Source organism: Mauremys reevesii, linkage group 1, assembly GCF_016161935.1.
Source record: "Mauremys reevesii isolate NIE-2019 linkage group 1, ASM1616193v1, whole genome shotgun sequence".
Classification (NCBI taxonomy): Eukaryota; Metazoa; Chordata; order Testudines; family Geoemydidae; genus Mauremys; species Mauremys reevesii.
The window spans coordinates 332700225-332721082 of NC_052623.1; the positions used below are offsets into that span (position 1 = coordinate 332700225).

General features: G+C 40.4%; 1 protein-coding gene across 4 annotated transcripts in view; it reads left to right on the forward strand.

The window, feature by feature from the left end:
• COG5 (component of oligomeric golgi complex 5) overlaps window positions 1-20858 on the forward strand; it is a 324671-nt gene that overhangs the window by 244319 nt on the left and 59494 nt on the right. For 3 of the 4 annotated variants that reach the window (XM_039516771.1, XM_039516780.1, XM_039516800.1), the window contains 3 exons: window positions 1766-1970; window positions 5739-5900; window positions 7592-7691. In XM_039516771.1, coding sequence (XP_039372705.1) covers window positions 1766-1970; window positions 5739-5900; window positions 7592-7691 — 467 coding nt within the window. The remainder of the gene's footprint in view (window positions 1-1765; window positions 1971-5738; window positions 5901-7591; window positions 7692-20858) is intronic. The other variant, XM_039516790.1, reaches the window with a different exon arrangement.

Here is a 20858-nt window from a genome sequence, read left to right on the forward strand (position 1 = left end):
AGATTGTCTTATATGTTACCTATAACACAGGTACCTAGGTTCATATGATCCAGCAAATGTAGGAGTCTCATGTGCTTAAACTTAAGCATGTGCATAAGTGTTTGCAGGGTAGGGCCTAAGACTGTAAAATGGTGACAACAAGAGGCACAATTTTTATTTCAACATTGAGGTAACTTTTCTATCCTGTCAGCAATTTAGAACACAGTTGTTAATCAAAACACCACTGTTTTGCTACTTATACTCATTAGAATTATTTTTAAATAAAAGTTTGGTGAGAGCAGGATGTTTATGCTGCAAATGCTGTTTTGTTTTTTTCAGTATATGAGAGTTTTCAGGCAATAGTGCATGCAGTATGTAGTCAATTTTGGTTTTTTTAAATATTTTTGTTTACAGAAAACTGCATATTTAATACTGAAAAGTGCAAAGAACTCCAAACGTCTGGAATATTTTTTTTATACTAAAGGTAGAAGCACTTTTCACCAAAGTGTTTTTAAAAGGAAGAATGGCTTTTAAAGCAGCATGTGAAATAAAATGGGAGAGCAAAAAACCAATTCATTTTTAGGAGAAACCAAGGCCAAAAAAATTTCTTGACTTGCCCCCAGGGATAGGAGATGTTTAGTAACTTGTATGTGTAGAGTAGGGGCTAGATCTTGTTCCCACTGACATAAATCATAAAACTCATGTTTGCATCAGGGGTAGCAAGACTGGGCCATTAGGCGTAGAGAAGAAAATAAATGTGTGACAAAGTATAAACAATAAAAGAATAACAGTCCACACCTGTTTTTGTGCTGTGGGGAAAAACTATTACAGACATCAGCTCGCCACAATGAAATATGTAATTACTATGGAAATAAAAAATATGGACCTTACAATGGTCAAAATGAAAAATTCATATGAGTAAAAAGAATGGTTCAGATGGTGAAGTGTAAAGGTGCAAATGGATGAACTGAAGCATATGTTCAGACCCTGAAGGCCACCATATTAAAGGGCCAATTTTCTACTCACCTAAAACATGATGGTGGAATCTCTAAAGTCAGGTGGTGTCAGAGCACAGATATTATCAACCTTTTTTAAACCATTCTAAATTTGTTTCACTTTCCACTTTTTGTGGCATGATTTCCAGGGCTGAAAATAACACTGCTTTCTCAGATCGTGTTATCATTCTTTATTTTTTTAAACGTGCAGTTGTTTTTTTGTCTTCTTTAAAAAAAGTAGCATGTGTAAAAGCAGAACACTTCAGATATTTAAATCTGAAGGGCTTCTCCCACCAGATTGTAACAATAACTTTAAGGTTTTTTAAAGATTGGGGCCTACTTCGAGTTATCTGTGTCCCTTAAGTATGTGCCTTGAAAATGAAACAAAAGTATAGATTTTTCCATTGCAAAACTATCGTTGAAAAATGCTTTAGATATATGAAACCAAGCACACTGTTGTGCTTGATAAATAGTAACAGTAATAAAATAATAATTTGGTCATGAAATGCCGTATAACATAGCTGGGATGGTTATTGTAGAAGACAAGATTTTTATGGGAAAGGTTCAGATTGTGGAGGGATGCATTACAGTGTTTCAGACTCTTATATTTGTCACCTGCATATACTGTGATAGTTTTTACAACAGTGATATTAATTGTAGATATAGTAATACTTCTGTTTTATTGTATAGAAATGTACTGATTTAAGTGCTAAGATCCATGTTATTTATTTTTATCAAAGAGGCTAGTTTGGAAGATCATAATGAATGCTGTTTATTGTTTTGTTTTACAGCTTCTGTGTTTCTGAAGCAAGCTTTTGAAGGAGAATACCCTAAATTACTGAGACTTTATAATGACTTGTGGAAGCGCCTACAACAATATAGTCAAAATATTCAAAGAAATTTTAATGCAAGTGGAAATACAGATCTCTTTGCTGAACTGCAACAGATGGAAGAAGATACACATGACATTTTCATGCAAAAGAAACAGGATTATGAGTATGTTTAGCACAAACTGCTGTATCCGACGAGATAACTATACAGTCCTAGAGCCATAGGCCTTGTCTGCATGGTGCAGCAAAAGACACTGGAGGTGTGTGATTTGTAAAGTGTTCTAACATGTTGTGCTCTAACTGTCCCATGTAGACCCTGCTGGAATGCTCTAAAAGGTGCCTGGTTTGTGCACATAAACTAGGTACCTTTCAGAGTGCGCCAGCAGAGTCTATTTGGGGCAGTTAGAGTGCAACACATTAGAGCATTTTACCAACCACACTCCTCTAATGCACTTTCCCGGCACCCATTCTGCAACAAGGGAGTTTTTTTAGACAAGAACTCAAGGTTTTTCAGCTTCACAAAGCAGGAAATTCCTTGCAGGAGAGCTAGAATTTTAAGGGCTTTTTCAGCAGTCTTTCTATCAGCTGAGGTGTGTGTTTTAAATAAAATGAAGACACATTAAGATTCATGTTTTTGATCTGTGTCAGTACTTTGTAGCTAGTTTTGTCTTTACATTTGTGTATAGCTGTAGACAGAGTAAATAGGAATTATTAAAAGTCACCATTTGCCTATCTGGTGCAAATGCAATTACTGTAGTGCAGGGGTTGGCAACCTGCGGCACGCGTGCCAAACATGGCACGCGAGCCGATTTTGAGTGGCACGCAGCCACCTGCAGCAGTCCTGGCCCCCAGCCCACCTTATCCCCCCTGCCCACTGCTCTCCCCTGCAGGGGCAGGAGGCAGAAGCTTGGTTCTGCGGCAACCAAGCTTCCTCCTCCCCCGCTTCTTCCCCCAGCGTGGTGCTTTCCTGCCCCACCCCCTCTCCTTCCCTGCACCAATCAGCTGATGGCCCTAGCGAGGGGGCGGAGGGAAGAGCAACAGTGTGCAGGCAGTTCCCTGGAGGAGACAGAGAGAGGTAGAGATGGAGACTTGGGGAAGGGGGTGGAACAGGGCATATCCCTTCCAGCCCCCTGCCGTGAGCGGCTCAGGGCAGGGGGATGGGAGCACCCCTATGAGCCGAGCACCCCAGCCCTTTGCTCTGACCCCCCCACACACTCAGTCTTCTGTCCTACACCCCCTACGCCCCCAGCCCTCTGCCCTGACCCCCACACAGACTCAGCATTCTGCCCTGCAGCCCTTATACCCCCCAGCCCTCTGCCCTGACCCTTGAACCCCCCCATAGCCTTCTGCCCTGCACCCCCCACACCCCCAGCCTTCTGCCCTGACCCCCGCCACACTCAGCTTTCTGCCCTGCAGCCCCCATGTCCCCCAGCCCTATGCCCTGACCCTTGAACCCCCTCACACACACAGCCTTCTGCCCTGCACTCCCCACACCCCTCATCCCTCTGCCCTGAACCCCCCCACCCCAACACACACCAAGCCTTCTGCCCTGCATCCCCACAGCCCCATCCCTGGGCCCTGAACCCCCCCCACACCCAGCCCTTTACCCTGCACCCCCACACACACCGAGCCCTTTGCCCTGACCCTTGAACCCCACACCCTCCAGCCCTCTGCCCTGACCCTTGACCCCACACCCAGCCCTCTGCAGTGCACCCCACACCCAGCCCTTTGCCCTGACCCTTGAACCCCCCACCCCTCCAGCCCTCTGCCCTGACCCTTGACCCCCACACACACCCAGCCCTCTGCTGTGCACCCCCCCACACACCGAGCCCTTTGCCCTGACCCTTGAACCCCCCCACTCCCCACCAGCCCTCTGCCCTGACCCTTGACCCCCCCACACACCCAGCCCTCTGCCCTGAACCCTGAAACCTCCCCACCCAGGTCTGGGGTCCCGGCCGCAGGCCCTGCTCAGCCCGCTGCCGGCCTAGGTGAACAGAACCCCAGGCTGGCAGCGAGCTGAGCAGGCTGGCAGCGTAAGATCAGCATTTTAATTTAATTTTAAATGACGCTTCTTAAACATTTTGAAAACCTTGTTTACTTTACATACAATAGTTTAGTTATATAATATAGACTTATAGAAAGAGACCTTATAAAAACATTAAAATGTATTACCGGCATGCAAAACCTTAAATTAGAGTGAATAAATGAAGACTTGGCACACCACTTCCGAAAGGTTGCCGACCCCTGCTGTAGTGTCTTCCTGTATTTTATGGTACCACAATCACTACAGAGTGGCAGATACTCAGTTCCTAATGATTCATACCATATCTGTTTTACATCCTAGAATGTACATGATTTACATGTTAAATATGGAGAAGATTAGGTTTGACAGTGGTGAATAAATCTGTTATGACTTATGAGCAATAGGATAAATATGTAGGATAAGATTTTTAAAAGTGCTGTGCATGGGCATAACTATACTCCGATTGATGTCAATAGGAGTTTTACCATTGACTTTAGTGAAAGCAAGTAAGGTCAGTGCTAAACCCTTTTGAAAATCCCACCCTACACATTTATCCTATCGTTCCTAAGTATAAAAGTCATAATTCCACTGGTAGAGTTGACATAGTAGCTACTATTGAATCATTCTCACAAACAGGAATTGTAATGATGGAAGTATATTAAATGTAGTTTTAAAATTTAATATTGAAGCCAGCACAGAAATGGTCCTTTCTCCCTGGTGTTTTATACAGGTATGTCAGAGGAGAATTTTTTAGCATATTCTGGGTGGGGCTCAGGCCATCTGTTATGAGATATGTGATGTCAAAAAAAGGCTCTGATCCCACTTTTGGAACACTTTCCTAATGTTGTATATCTCAAGAATAACTTAGGCCTTGGCTACACTGGAGAGTTGCAGCGCTGGTAGTGGCTTTACAGCGCTGCAACTTACTCCCCGTCCACACTGGCAAGGCACATACAGCGCTGTATCTCCCTGGCTACAGCGCTGGTTGTACTCCACATGGACGAGAGGAATAAAGAGAACAGCCCTGGTGCTGCAGCGCTGGGGTGCCAGTGTAAATAGTGATTAATCTTACTGCGCTGTAACTGACCTCCGGAATTTTCCCATAATGCTTTTAACTAAAGAACTCTCTTTGTTTTGTTATGATGCCTCTCTTTGTTTTGTTGTGAACTCAGGGCTCCCGGAGCTGCTTATCTAAAAAGCAAACACAGCAATTGTTTGCTCGAGCAGAGGCAGACAGGGAATGTCCTCAGCTAGTGTTTGTTTGAGGAGAGAAGTGGGGGGGGAGAGAGGGGAGGGGGAGAGAGTCGCTGCTTATCTGGTCTGAAGGCTATTTGCATTTAAGAGTGAATGAGAGAGGGGTGGGGGAAGTGGTCGGAATTTGCAAGGCAGCTGCTGACACAGTGTCGGCTCCGAAAATCCACTCTCTCTCTCCCCCATGCTCCCTGTCACACTCCACCCCACCCCCCTCTTTTGAAAAGCACGTTGCAGCCACTTGAACGCTGGGATAGCTGCCCATAATGCACCACTCCCAACACCGCTGCTAATGTGGCCACACTGCAGCGCTGGTAGCTGTCAGTGTGGCCACACTGCAGCCCTTTCCCTACACAGCTGTATGAAGACAGCTTTAACTACCAGCGCTGTACAGCTGCAAGTGTAGCCAAACCCACAGTTTAGGTACACCAAAGTTGTTTCATACAACAGGCCTCGGGGGGAGCTAGTGCACAGAGCTGTGTTGAACTATGTAGGGAGGCTAACTGAACAGTTATTTACTTCAGTGGAAAAAAATATCTCCTGGGCATTACATATAGCTCTGGCTCTTGGAGAGTTTATAAGCTCCAGAGGAGTCCCAGCCTCAACTTGCTACTGTATAATTCAACTTTAGAAAATGATAATGCTGTTTTATGCCCACAGTTCAGAAAAAGCCTTGAAAGACTCATTGCAACTTTATGAAGCTGCTTATTTGTCAAAGTCATTATCTCGACTCTTTGACCCCATCAACCTTGTATTTCCCCCTGGGGGTCGGAATCCTCCTTCCACTGATGAACTTGACAGCATCATTAAAACTATAGCAAGGTAAGTGGTTATAATATATTGCAACATGTAATCTGCACCATGTCTTTTTATTTTCTATTTTAAAATTTTGGAAATGAAACGTCATTAACAGTAAATGTTTGATTCCCCTTTAATTATAGAAGTTATTAGCACTGAAATTAAATCTGGGTTCATCTGTTGAATTTTGTCATGCAGGAGTAATTCTGAAATATTCATATGGGGTCTGCTCTCTGCAAGCATGCACATAAGTAATTTTACTCATATGATTGTGCTTAAAATACAGTAAAAAAGAGACATTTTAAATCTAGTGTAAATGTGTTACCACTAAATTATTCTGAATGTATCAAAGGGAAGATAATATTTGCTTGGCTATAAACTAAATCTCTGATTAAAACTGTCTGTTGCATAAAGAATGAAATAACAAGAGTAGTAGAGGAAGAGGAATATCCCAGTTAGAAAAAGTAAACCGAAGTGTTTAAATCGCAAATGGAACATTTTAATTAATCCCTGATTTCAGTGTTTTAATCTATTTAGCAAGGACTGGTCCAAAAACTAGCATGAATAGGTAGCATTCTATGTAATTTACTAGATGTGTTAATATTGTGAAAAATGTTGAACTCTTACAGCTCTTATTGACTTCAGTGGGAATTACAAGTGCTCATCTCATTTTAGGGTTTGGAACAGTCATACTCAGACTTCAGTGGTTCAGGAGCCAAATTAGCAATCAACATTACCCAAAAGAGCCACAGTAAACCACAGTGTTTTAATATAATGTGCTGCAAAGAGCCACTTGTGGCTCCCGAGCCTCTGACTCAGTATCACTGGTTTGGACTGTATGGCACATATTTATGGGCCCTGATGCCCCATCTTGCAGAGGAAGTAGGCGAACTTCACAAAGGGCAGGAAAACTGAGTTGTCTAACTAGTGAAGTATAGGGCCCTGTGAAGTTCTCTATGGGTGAGGCTTCCCAATTCTGTGAATCCTCACATCTCCCTCAATGCTTGGAGGATTACCTCTGGCAGCATGACCCATAGGGGGATAATGCTGCTTGGATAGCTATCTCTATCCTTCCGCACAAATTTCTGCAGAGCTCCTTGTAGATGGAGCCCTAGCAGATGGATGTCTGTGGGGTTCTGGGAGCGTGAGGGAAATAGTGCTGAGGAGTCAGCGCTCATCCTCCTGACAGGGATTCCCCAGGGAGTGATTTGGACCATAATTTCTTCTTGTTTTCTTCAGTTTGTTGCCTTCCATCTATTTTGGGGTCCCTTGTACTGCATATTGTGCTTACAATAAAGCCTATTAGTTGTGACAAACAAAGACCCCACCTTGGAATCTCTGCATAGTTTACTCCCTAGCCTCATCGGTGAATGGCTCTGTGCTTGCCTCTACCAAATTCTGCTTGCCAAGTAATGCATTGAAGTCAATACTTTGAACCCAAGGGGAATAGTATCATTTTAGCATACACGCTGCAGTACCAAGTTTACTCACTGTGAGTTCTTTCTTAGCATCAGAATAGGAAGTGATACACTCAGCTCATAAAATTCCTGAATAGACTTGTTAAACTGTAAATTGAACCATTGTGCCTCATAGAATTTTGGTTGTATATACTATTCTCCTCCAAGTTGACATGCCATGTTACTAGTTATTAATAGTTAATTTGTTACAATCTGGACTATTTCATTTTAATTAATATCTATCATCTTTGTTTCTAGCGAGCTAAATGTGGCTGCTGTGGACCCAAACCTCAGTTTAGCTGTTTCAAAAAACGTGGCAAAGACCATACAACTATATGGTGTAAAGTCGGAGCAGCTTGTGAGTCATTTTTCAATTTCTAAATAATGATGTTTTTAAAGATAGAATGTTTTCTTTTTGTCACAGATTTATTAAAATAACAGCACTGAAATCCTAGTACATAAAGCTATTGAATACACTTTCCATTGTATTGAATGCATTTTGGGTTAAATTCTGCTCTTGGTTACACCCACGCAGACCCATTGATTGCTGTGGGATTTGTGTGTATGTAAGTCAAAGCAGAACTTGCCCTGTTGACCATAAACTGAGATGTCAGGATTTTAGTTGTTTTGCAGTGGAATTAAAATAATTAAAATTTAGTGTAATCGTTACTAACACTTGATGATCTGTCTGTTATATAATACCTCTTATTTGTTGTATTAAAATCCTAGTATATGCAAATAAAGTTTTCAGTTTGGGACCCTTATTTGGATCAAAATTCGGGCATATTTTTCACAAATGTGCATTTAAATGGTGCTCAGTTTTGGGCTTGTTTACTGTCATGTCACACATTCCTGACCATTTGCCATGCACTTCTACCTAGTGTGAAATTGAACAGAACAGTAGAGCAGCAAGAAACCAACATTTGGAAGTATAGTGATTGGAATTGCAATAGTGATTGGAATTTTGCTTTTTTAAATATATGTACAATTTTCCCATGAGTTCTGATTTCAGTGTTTTCATACTTTTGTTGCAAACATCAGTTTAAATTGGGAAAAAAACCTTCCTGCAATAGGAAAACTTTTTATACACAATGTAAGTGGCTGTTTTGCTTACTTACATGTGTTAGTGAGGTATTTTTTTAAACAGCTGTAGTTTTGAAGGCAGGATCAGATTTCATTGAAATCCAAGTACTGCACTATAATGTTCATTCAGGGCTAGAAACTCGGTAGTGGATGCCTGCTGATACTGTTACACAGCAATTTACTATAAAATAGCTCTGCTGTTGGGGTTCTGTTTACCTTTCAGGCATGTACTGTACTTGAATGGGCTGTAAAAAGTTGAAAAGCATTGGTAAATATTTTGGTTGCCAAGTGACCATTTCTACTGAATGCTTTACACCAGGGTTTCCCAAAATGTGGGCTGGGCAACCTCAAGGAGAGTGAAGAGGCATGGTAGGGGAGAGGTCCATGGCAGGTCATGCAGAAAATCTAACATTTTGAAAATAATTAATACACTTAAATGATTTTTCAAATTGATAACATAAAGCCCTATAATGGGGCCTCCCTTTAAAGCCACTATGTTCTGATTTTATAACTCCAGCTAGACTGTCAGTGCATATGAGTGCAAGAAGTAAGTTGCTATAGCCTCTGCAAATAAAACAGCAAACTTCTTCCTTTGTATGTGTGCCTGGATTTACCCGTTACAATACAGCACAAGCCATATTAACAATATCACTTACTGATAAGTTGATGTTGGTCCTGCTTTGAGCAGGGGATTGGACTAGATGACCTCCTGAGTTCTCTTCCAACCCTAATATTCTATGATTCTATGTACAACACAAAATACCTATGCCCACGTCACTGATCTGGACACCAGACATGTCAGCTGCAAATGTGCACTGTGCCTCCCCTGACAATATTTCACGCTGCCCAGTCTTCGTTGGAGCTCATTTCTGGCTAAGTTATTCAGAAAATGGATCATTTTGTGCCTAGTAAAGCAGCATGTTGTTCCAAAGACAACTCAGAAAGGAAAAAAAAAAGCAAAAGTATGCTAGTGTATGACTTTGCATCAATTGGTTTGAAACCAGACTGTGTTCTGAAGTGCTAGGTGAGAGAGCCTGAAGCCTTCAACTTTGTTGCTATATTTTGCAACTGAGCATTCATCATGAGAAAATCAATCTGAGGAGTTTTGGGGGAACAAACTTGAAACTTTGAAAAATCAAGAGATCTGATTTAGTCAAACTGGCAGTGTGAGAGAATACTTATGTCTGTCGGGCCTATTTTCTAGTATTTCTACAAACCATGCAACACTGTAAATTGTATACTATACAACTACAGAAAAATTTTATTTTTGCCTACTCAATATTCATATTATCAAAACTTCTAGGACCTGAAGCAGCTACCAAATGGCAAATAGTGCCTCTGTCAGATAACACTGATTCACTTCATGCTAGAGTTATGGCTGAGAATGTCTGAAAGCAACAGATGCTAAGTAGTCACCCAAGAAAAGTGACTACTTAGCATTTCAACTTGATGAGTTATATGAGGTGCTGCACAGCTTCTAGTGTGTGTGAAGTGTGTTTCTGATGGTTCTATTGAAAATTTGCTCTTTTGCAAAGGTGCATTAGAACTAGAGCTGTGTGGAGGGTGGAAATTCTGTTTTATAAAGGATTTTGAGATTTTGAAATATGGTTTCATTCCAAATTGAAACAAACCCCCAAAATGTCAAAATTCTTCAAAAGAAAATTCAGGGGGAAAAATGTTTTGGATTGATCATAACATTTTGTTTCAATTTTGACTTGATTTTATGTTGTTATAGATATGAAAGAAAGTAGGTGGCCAGAACTGAATATCATATTCATGGTGAAGGTGTAATGTTTTTCTGTCCATTCTCTATACATTCTGATGTTTTGTTTGCTTTTTTAACACAACTGCTGCTCACTGAGCAGAGTTTTTTTTTAATTAAGCTGCTCTCTCACTAGCAAATGTGAAAAATCGGGATGGGGGTGGGTGGGAGGTGGTTAATAGGCACATATAAGACAAGGCCCTGAATATCCGGACTCTCTCTATAAAACTGGGACATCTGGTCACCCTGTCTCTCACTGATGCTTTGAGTTTGTACATTTAGTTTAGAAACCAGCAATGCATGTAGCTAATTCAGATTTTGATGCATTTGTTAATACTGCATTTCATCTGCCATTGTGTTGCCCATTCACTGTCTCTCTGAAGTTCCTAACTGTTCTTTTATTAGTAATAGTAGCAGTATCTAATTTTGATTAACCTAAAAAATTTTGTCTGCTATCACTCTTTTCCAGATCATTAATAAATATATGAAACAGTACCTAGCATGAATCTCGTATGGAACCTTTGAGCTCCCAGTGTTACCCTTTTGCCATGTTGAAAATTGACCCTTTTAGTCTTACTCTTAGTTTTCTGTTTCATAGCCAATTTTTAATCCATGACATCAGATGGCTACTTAATTTCCTTCATAGCCTCTTGTGAAGGACTTTGCAAAAGACTTTTTGAAAGACTAAATAAATTGTCAACTGGTTTGCCTTTATTAACTATTACATTGGCATGCTATTAGATTAGAGAGGCATGATTTTTTCTTTATAGAGGCCATGCTGGCTTCTCTTACTCTCTGTCATGGTGGTGTCCAACCTAAGGACCGCGGGCTGTACACCGCCCACCAGAGCATTTCATAAGGCCTGTGACCTTCTTCAACACAGTATACTAACGGCCAGTTCATTAGCATTTTGTTGTCATGTTTATATCATTTTAGTTTACACACGTATGTAAACAGACAATATTGTACATAAAAGCAACTTATCTAAATGCATATGAAACAAGCTGAATTTAAAATATAAATCAATTCAGGTGACTTTAAATCTTATTAAAATATGTAGAATCTGTTTGGCCCACACAATGTTGTGCTTAGATTTATGTGGCCCTCCTGTGTAATAAGGTGGGGGCACCAGTGCTCTATCGGGTCCTTCGTGAAGCAATTAAAGGAGTGAATGTCACTACATTCTTTACTCTTTGCATTGTTCTTTGTTGACATGGGTTTCCTTCACGAGCAATTCCTTGTGAGATATCTCACATGAATTAAGAGCAGAAGTACAGATTAATTAATTGACTCTGAATTAAGAGCAGAAGTACAGATTTCCAGAGTGATGATCCATCTTCACTTGCTAATACCTTTGATAATTCATGTTGGGCGGCACACTTAGTCAGCCTGGCTGACATTATTGGGTACTAAAATGATCTGAACTCTTCTCTCTAGAGCTGGAAATAGGAATTTCCTTTCTGTGCACAATAGAGTAGGAAAGTTAATCAGAAAAGCTGGTAGTTGTATTTCCTGAGTACAGAGAGGAAACTTTTAGTCATTTCCTGTTGTTTTAGACTTCAAGGAACTGAGGAGCTGGTTAGCAACCATCAGGGACTCATAAATCTGTATCACAGGGAATTTCAGAACCACCTGAAATGTTCAGAAAAACAACATCGCTTGCCTCACAACCTAAGTCGTGCAGAACGCAATGCCATCCACAGCCTCAGAAACCATCCTGACATTATAATCAAAGAGGCTGATAAAGGAGGTGCTGTTGTCATCATGAACAGGTCTGACTACCAAAAGGAGGCCGCCAGACAACTCTCCAATACCAAATTTTACAGGCTACTTCCCTCAGATCCCACTGAGGAATACACTAAGAAACTGCGCCATCTGCTCATATCTACTACCCAAGATCCACAAACCATCATCTCTGGCATTGGAACTCTCACTGAAGGACTGTCCAGACCCTATGTTACCAATGACACCACTGATTTCGAAACTACAATGCATTGGTGACCTTCCAGAAAACACCATCCTAGCCACCATGGATGTAGCTGATGGGAACAGTATCCTGATGATGCCACAGCACAACTGGTTGCTGAGCTCTGTGCCTTTATCCTCACACACAACTTTTTCAAATTTAATGACAATATATATCTCCATCAGTGGCACATTGATGACATCTTCATCATCCATCAACCTCAGCCTGGACCTACACAAGATCCATTGTCTACAGCCAAGCACTGAGGTACAAGAAAATCTCCACCAAGCATTCTCAAGACTACAGTACCCCAGAACCACCTATGGAATTACTTCTTGCCGACCCGCAGAGGGGAAAGAGGTGACTCACCAACCTCTTCATAAGATGCCATAGAGTTGGCAGCAATAACTGCACTTTTCTAAGACACAGTGACAGGCTCTCCAGCAACATGTCCCTACCATGACATTCCCTAGCCAGGAACTTAACTTTTGGCTCTCTCTGAAGGAAGAGGAAAACCCAGCTTTAGGAGCAGACGCCTTGAAAGTTCTCATCTGACTTTGTCCTTAAATCTCTGCCGGTAGGGTGACCAGACAGCAAATGTGAAAAATCTGGACAGAGGATGGGGGATAATAGGAGTCTATATAAGAAAGACCCCAAAATCGGGAATGTCCCTATAAAATCGGGACATCTGGTCACCCTATCTGAAAGTCAGGTTTCTCTTTGCTGGTTGTGAAAAAATGAAAGTGTCACAATCACCTGTTGATTGAAAGGGAAGCAAAAGTGTATTTCCCCGGTTCGACCTCCCAGGGCACAATTTTCACCAACAAGTTGGCTTATCTACTGCACTGAATTTTGAATGTATTTAAAATGTTGCAATTCCTTTATAATTAAAGTTCCTTTTTGGTAACATAATTATGTATTTTGGTCTGATTGCAGTTAGACATGTTTCTTGTGTTCATGGTTTGAACTAGAGGTCTTGGTCAGAGAGGGTCGTGAAACATTTGTCCCTGAAAAGGACAAAAGCTTTGTACATTTGGGAAACCCTGGTCTAAATTCATACCATTGTCAGTATACATGTTAGATAATGCAGAAAAGTAAATTCCAAGATCCAAAGATTTTTATAGAAATTAGACTGAAAAGACCTGTTGGGTTATCTTGTCTATCCCCTTCCCAGTGCAGGATTGTTGCCTAGAGTATTTATAGATTTTTTTTTTCATTCTTTCTTCATTTTGAGTGATGATTTCAGTTAGCTCACAGTGTGTGAGTGGTAATGTAAGTACTGTATGTTCTTTTACTTTGGTGCTATTTCTGCTCAGCTGTGCATGTGGGTGGATTAAAATACACTAACACACCCACCCATTGCACATAGATAAAATGTGTTGTACTGTGAGCATAAAAATTTAGTTGCTTAGAGAAGATGTGGTTCTCATGCTTTTTGAACCCAGGGACCTCTTTCAATTCCCCCCCCCCTCGCCCCAAGTCACAATCAACCTGTCAGACACTGGTATTAATTTAAATCAGAATCCCACTGCTACCCCTTCTATCTTGTTGTCAATGCTATGGAGGCTCTGGCTTGCTGCCTTCCCCCCCGCACAAGACTTAACTGTCAGGTACAAATTGGCCTGCTGTCTTTTGACCAATGAATAAACAAATAGAATAATATGCAGAGGCAGAGTTGTAAAAATCAACTCACCCACTTGATTTCCTTGGCAGGTGGAGAGAATTATGCTATCAACTTCTGCAGGATCTAATTTCTCTTATACATCTCACTTAAAGGATTGGCAAAATGTGTCTGTCTTGTCTATGGCAAGGCTGTGCAATAAAACTGTTCTGCACTGTTGCTCTGATGTTAGTGCATGTCTTTTAACTCTGTTAGTTAAGAATCTGTGAAGCAATAAAACCTTGTGACTGTTTCACTTGCTTCAGGACTTCACTTGCTATCATAGCCAATGCCCAAATGTGGGACACAATATGTGTCAAAGAAAGGCCCAGAATGCGGAGCACAAACAAATTATTCATGTGGGAAACCTAAAATGCTGCAGGATTCTATTCTTCAGTATAAAATTCTTTCTGTAACCTCAGTTCAGTAGTTCTTTATTTCTGGTATAAATGGTAAATGTGAGGGAGATGCCAAGTTTCTGTGGAACATATATAATATTGGAACTAAAAGCAACATTACTCAAAATGAGGGATATTTCAGAGGTATGCTCCCTACATGTAACTTTCCTTCTGTAGCCCATGTCAGATATAAGTGACTGAGCCACAGTTTTCAACCAACTTATCTAACACCATTGCATAGTTGAGACCTAAGAAAGAGCACAGGTTATACACTCTGGGGTGTTGGTGAGTACCTGGCAACTCAAAATCTTGTTGGATTGATAGCGTGGGTACCTTGAATAGTAAGTCTGTTCCATTGGTTTCCTTAATCCAATACATTTTTATGCCAATACGGTTGACGTAGCATTGGATGCTAGTGCATCCTAATGCCTCCTTTAATTTAATGTCCTATTTTTAGTGAGTTTAATATCCAGATGTACAGATATTCCTCAGCTATCTGTCTATCATTTAAGGTATTTATAGAGTGCCAATCACTGTAGTATCTCAACACCAAATACATTATTTAAAATTAACAAGAATATGTAATTCAAAGTGAATTTCACGATTACCATTCTTGAATGAAGTCTTCATTTACCCACAGAACAGGTATGGCTCAGTGTATTTTCAATATTGCTCCAGAGAGACCAGCTCTTGGAGTGAGTATATCATGTCTCAAAGTCATTCTGTCACTGATCTCCTTACTGAGGCTGCCAATAAGATTGCCAGTTTGAGAAATACACTGTGGTGGTTTTACTAAGTGGATTCCTGTCTATTAGGAACAAAACTGAGACAATCGTTTTATCTGACATAGGCTACAGACTTGGGCTATATTTGAACTTGATGGGCAGGTGAAAAGCTCTGTATTTCCCTTAGGTAATGCCCCGAACTACAAATGTGGTCTTTAATATTGTTGCCACTTATTAAGCCCTTGCTGCTAGTAACAGCGATTTGTTTTCAATTTCCCATTTTTAACAGGTATGCAGCATTAACACCTTGTTCTTAAATGTCTTTGACCTACTGGCCAGCATTCAGAACCAGTCGTAACAAATTATTTTCTTCCTTTAAGCTTGAGGAGACTATGGCCATTTTTATACATCTCCAGAAAATATCTTCCCATGTTTTAAATTTACTGCAAAAAAGCTGATCTTGTCTCAAAGTATGGTCAAAAAACCAGAAAGTAATTACTGAGCATCAATGTAGAAGCCACCTTCCTGCATATCCACCCATCCATTGTCAGAAACTTTTGTGATAATTAGCATCTTATTCTTCATCTCAGTCTTGAGTATTTTTTCAGTTTACCTTGAGTCAAATAGTTGGTAGTCACAAGGTGTGGCATATGCCTCTGGTTAATGTAGTTTAGAAAGTTCTCATTCTTTGGTAATTATGGCTTCATTGATCTTCCAGGGAGCATAATTAAATGCTCTATTGGTGAGAGCCAATAAAATGGCTTCTGTTATTCCTCTTTGTTTTAATTTTTTAAATGCAATCTAGAATTATCACTGCTTTTACTTATTATGTAAGTATCATTTCATAGAAGAGATTGAGGGAAAAAAATGCTAAAAAGCCAATGTGGAATGCAAAAATAACAATTACTTCAGCTTAAACTCTGAACCGAGAAAGCAACAACATCTTTAAATGGAATTTCACAGTGTCATTTATAAAGCAAAAAGTGTGTGACATGTTGAATCAAGGGAATGAAGAGGTAAATATGTGCAGTGGATTATTTTGTTCACAGCCCGGAATGCAAGAAGTATTCATACAGAATCTACAATGATGAAAGAACCGTGACTGACCAAGAGTTTGTAATGGAAGATTGTGGCTCAGCCACTAAGATTATTAAGGAGAGCAGAAATGTAAAAGGAAAGTGTGATTTTTAAAAAGAAAATGTTGAGAATAAAAAACACCCTGGTGCAAGTGATTGACTTTCAGACTATTCAGTTATGTAGCTTCTTAGAAAACAGGGTATTTGGAAAGAAGAGCTTTTTTGAACCCTTAACTGAATTCAGTCAGGATTTTGCTGCTTAGGAAGATATAGGGCAGAAAGTGTCTAGCTTAATAGAAGCAGCAAAGAGTCCTGTGGCACCTTATGGACTAACAGACATATTGGAGCATGAGCTTTCGTGGGTGAATACCCACTTCGTCGGATGCATGTCACGTGCATCTGACAAAGTGGGTATTCACCCACAAAAGCTCATGCTCCAATACGTCTGTTAGTCCATAAGGTGCCACAGGATTCTTTGCTGCTTTTACAGATCCAGACTAACACAGCTACCCCTCTGATAGCTTAATAGATATTCCCTGTTACTTACCCCTTTTCTGTCAAACAGTTTGAGGGGGGGAAAAAACTAACAAGACTAGTGAAACTGAAAAATGTTGTTGTAGGGGGACTACAATTCCGTTTTCTCCTTTAGGAAATGAAAAAAAGTCTAAGGCCTTGTCCACACTAGCAAGGGGTTAGCAGTATAGCTATGCCAGCAGGTACCTCTAGTGGAGATGCAGCTTGTATTGGCAAAAGAGTTCTTGCTCATTCAGCCCATCAGCTTCACAGCCTCTTCATTGGGGTTTTAGAGACACTGCAGCTGTGGATCTCAGAACACATCCTTGGCCTGTCACCAAACCTCTTATATGCATTGGGGCTGGTTGGGGGCCAGCCTAGAGCACCCTTTCATAGGTGGCAGAGGGTTCAGAGGCCTCCTTGTGCCAGATGATCAGTCCCCACCAGTCTCATTCAACCACAAGTCTAAAGAAAAGCAAAGGGTTTGGTAAGGCCCTCTCTACCCGGGGTTATTCACATCTTGATGCAGTTACAGAGGTTACTAGAACATCAACTTTGCATAAACATTGCATCTGTGTTTTTAAAAATGGTCTCTGATTTTGCACCTGGAATTTTACATTAACAAACATTTGTGGGCACAAATGTGTGAGTGCTAATGATGTAATGGACACATAACTATCCAATTGTTCCTTTTGTGCCCATTTCCAGTTGTGAAACTGTAGGTGGAGGTCCCTTTAAAATTTTGAACTATTGGATGTATTTCAGTTCACTTATTGTTTTATGATGTTTTTATCTTTTACGCATTTGTGTGTACTGTGCTGATTTCCTGACTTCCTAGAATACAGATGTGGCTTGAAATAGGCCTATAATAATTACCATTAAGTACCCATAGGGTAGTCTGTAAGATTTCAGTGTATGTGCATAGGTTGTTCTATTAATAGACACTGGCCATTTTTTTTATCTGGAATGTTTTTCTGTTGATTCAGGTGGGAGCAGATAAGTTTGATCCTGTATAAAAAGTGCTGTTGTTTCCTAGGTGTCATCAGAATGTGATGATACTTGCAAGGCTTATTCATTACTTCTTCATACTTCAGTTGAGTTGTGGAGCATTTATAGAATCCATGTTTGTGCTGATAACCAGTTTAAGCTATCAGTACTTATTCATAAGTTTAAGCAAAGGTACATTTAGGCAATGCAATAATAATATACGGTAATATCTTTCTGCACAAAAGGTGAAGATCCATGCTATCAGAAAAATTATTGGTTTTAGAATGGTCCTTTAGCTGGAGCAAATTTATGAGCCCATCAAAGACTTTATTTGTAATGGAAATATTGCTAGACCCTTAACATAATGACATAAGATAAATTTCTGGTTGTCACTTTTATTATGTGGTCTTATGAAAGTTTAAACTATGTCTTGTATTGTGTGGTATTGAATTGAATGGAATCGTGCTTTTTCAGTTTAAGGATGAATCATTATTCAGGACATCTTCCAACAATGAGATTTGTCTGACAGTTCCAGGCAAATGTATCAAGTCCTCTTGTCTCACTGTCGAATATTGTGAACTGTTGGAATGTAGAATGAAATTTAATGAGCTTGCAAACAGTCAAAAACAATAATAAAAGTGACATTTATGGGGAGGCTTCAACTGGTCAATGATTGTGCCACAAGCCAACGGTACCATGAGGCACTATTCTCCTCGCACGCCCGACTTTTGTCTGCGATATAATTTTTTTAGCGTCCATACTGTCTATTATAAATAATTGGAAGACATGACTGTGATTGAAAAACATGCATCTATGTGATTTCAAAAGTGCCTATGTGATAAGTGATTTCAGAGCCCAAGGTTTTGTGCTCCTAAGTAACTTAATTGCCTTTGAAAACTTTACTCACATCTTGTATGTTTTCATTTTAATTTGCAATGATTTAGAAAGAGAGATTAGGAGATAAATATTCATATATTTCCTTCATGTTTTCCTTTGCTACCTGGATCGTGATTCACATAACAAATGTGGAATAGTTTTTGAGGCTCTTAGCTAAAATACAGAAAATGTTTAACTAGGCATTAAACATCTTGGAGTACTATGTACTGTATTTTATCTTGCTGGTAGAGTGGACTAAACTTGTACTTTAAATCTAGCATGTAGTTTTGCTAACAGGTAGAAAAACAGCATGATTACACAGTGCTTGTAGCTTTTCATGTTAGGTGGCTTGATTGGTTTCATATCAAGTTAAACTCTATGATTCACACTGAATTTAAATAAGTACATTTGATTAAATGTATATCACTTTATTTCAGAGGCTTTGGGGTTTTCTTTATTTTGGAATAGCTCTCACCAGATATCAAGTTAGAGTTTAACAATGTAAAGCTTATTTGCTAATTCAGTTTAAAAATGGTAATTGAAGTACTATAAATTGAATTAATGCATGGACTGAATCACTAGTCATTTAAAAAGACGGATGGTAATTAAATAAATTGCTTATGCTTTTTATGTGTTGGTGGAATTCACCCCACTCTGGTGGTCCTGCTTAAAGGCTCTCTGTGTCTTGTAGCCCTCAGTGGGATGGATTGAGCAGCTATGTAGAGAGTCTCTGCACTTCCTCTGCCTTGTGGAGTTTGGTTCTAAATAGTCCAGTGTGTAGGAAACCAGTAGAGGCAGGCTGGAGGCAATTCACCTGTGGGAATAGTGTATCACAACAGGATTCTTCCTTCAGTGATTAATTTGGCAGGTATGAAGAATTCATTAGATGGCTTTAGTCAAAAGTATCAGGATCAACACAAATTGTCTCTGAAGTCCTCCATAGCTTTCTCTGTTTTTGTTCAATGGGGCAAACCTCAGACTGGCAAAACATCAAATGCAAGGGCCAAGATTTTCAATTGTGACTTGTGAATTTGAGTTCCTCAGTGTTTGGGTGCCTGTTTTTTTCAAGATATCTTAAAGGTGCTGACTTTCAGAGGGTGGGTGCCAAACATCTTATGAAAATCAGGGTCTCTTCAATTTGGGCACCCAGTGTCTCACCATTTGGGCACCCAAAACCACTAGATACTACTGAATATCTTGTCCAAGAAGTTTTGTTCCAGGGAGTTAGAGAGGAATGTTTTATTTTTCCATTAGAGGAAGGCTGCTATCTGCCTTCCTTTCATTTCCTCCAGTCCTACAGATGTTAAAGATAAATTGAGAAAAAGCTCAGGTTATTTTAAATGGTCCAGTGTGACTCTTGCCAGTGCGGTATTCAAATCCATTAGCCATGTACAAGAAATCAATTTTCTTCCATTAATTTCAGATCTCTCATCTCAAAAGGAGGGCCGGATTCCCTTTCAGTATCTTGAGGTTTCTGAGTGCTTGGCTATACTTGCAGCTGTTGAGTGCTTTGAGTTAAACCAGCATTCGGAGAGTGCAGTAGGGAAAGCACTGCAGTCTGTCTACGTTGCAGTCTGTCCACACTGACAGCTGCAAGCGCACTGGCGTGGCCACATTTGTGGCACTAGCAGTGGCATTGGGAGCAGTGCATTATGGGCAGCTATCCCAGTATTCAAATGGCTGCAACATGCTTTTCAAATGCGGAGGGTGGGGTGGAGTGTGACAGGAAGTGTTTTGTGTGTATGTGGGGGGAGAGAGAGTGGGTTTTTGGGGTGCTGAGAGTGTGTCAGCCTGCTGTTTTGTAAATTCAGACCCCTCTCCCCCCCGCCTCTCTCTCTCTCACACTGACAGCAAGCAACATTTCTAAGTAATGTTTGTTTTGTCTCAGAGCAGATAAGCATGCCGGCTGTCAGAAACAGAGCTTTGAAAGGACATATCCACATTCCTACAGCCAAGTTCAAAACAGTTACAAGAGTGGCCACTTGACTTAAAGGGATTATGGGACATTTCCAGAGGTCAGTCAGAGCACAGTAATGCAACACCTCATTCACACTGATGTTGGGGCGTCTCAGCCAAGACGCATCAGACGTTATTCCTTTTGCTGAGGTGGAGTACCAAGAGCGCTCTAGCCACGGAGTCAGAGCGCTCTACGTGCCTTGTCAGTGTGGATGGGGGAGTGAGTTAGAGCGCACTGGGCGGCTTTAGTGCGCTCTAACTTGTAAGTATAGCCAAGCCTAAGTCAGTAGAAAATAAATGTTTTCATTTTTTCTGAAAGGGTAAAAACATTTCTTCTGAAATCCAGACCTTCTACAAGAGAATCCTATGTGGTGAAGTAGAAACTTCTTATACTGTAGGTTTCAAAGTAGCAGCCGTGTTAGTCTGTATCCACAAAAAGAACAGGAGTAATTGTGGCACCTTAGAGACTAACAAATTTGCCCATGAAAGCTTATGCTGAAATAAATTTGTTAGTCTCTAAGGT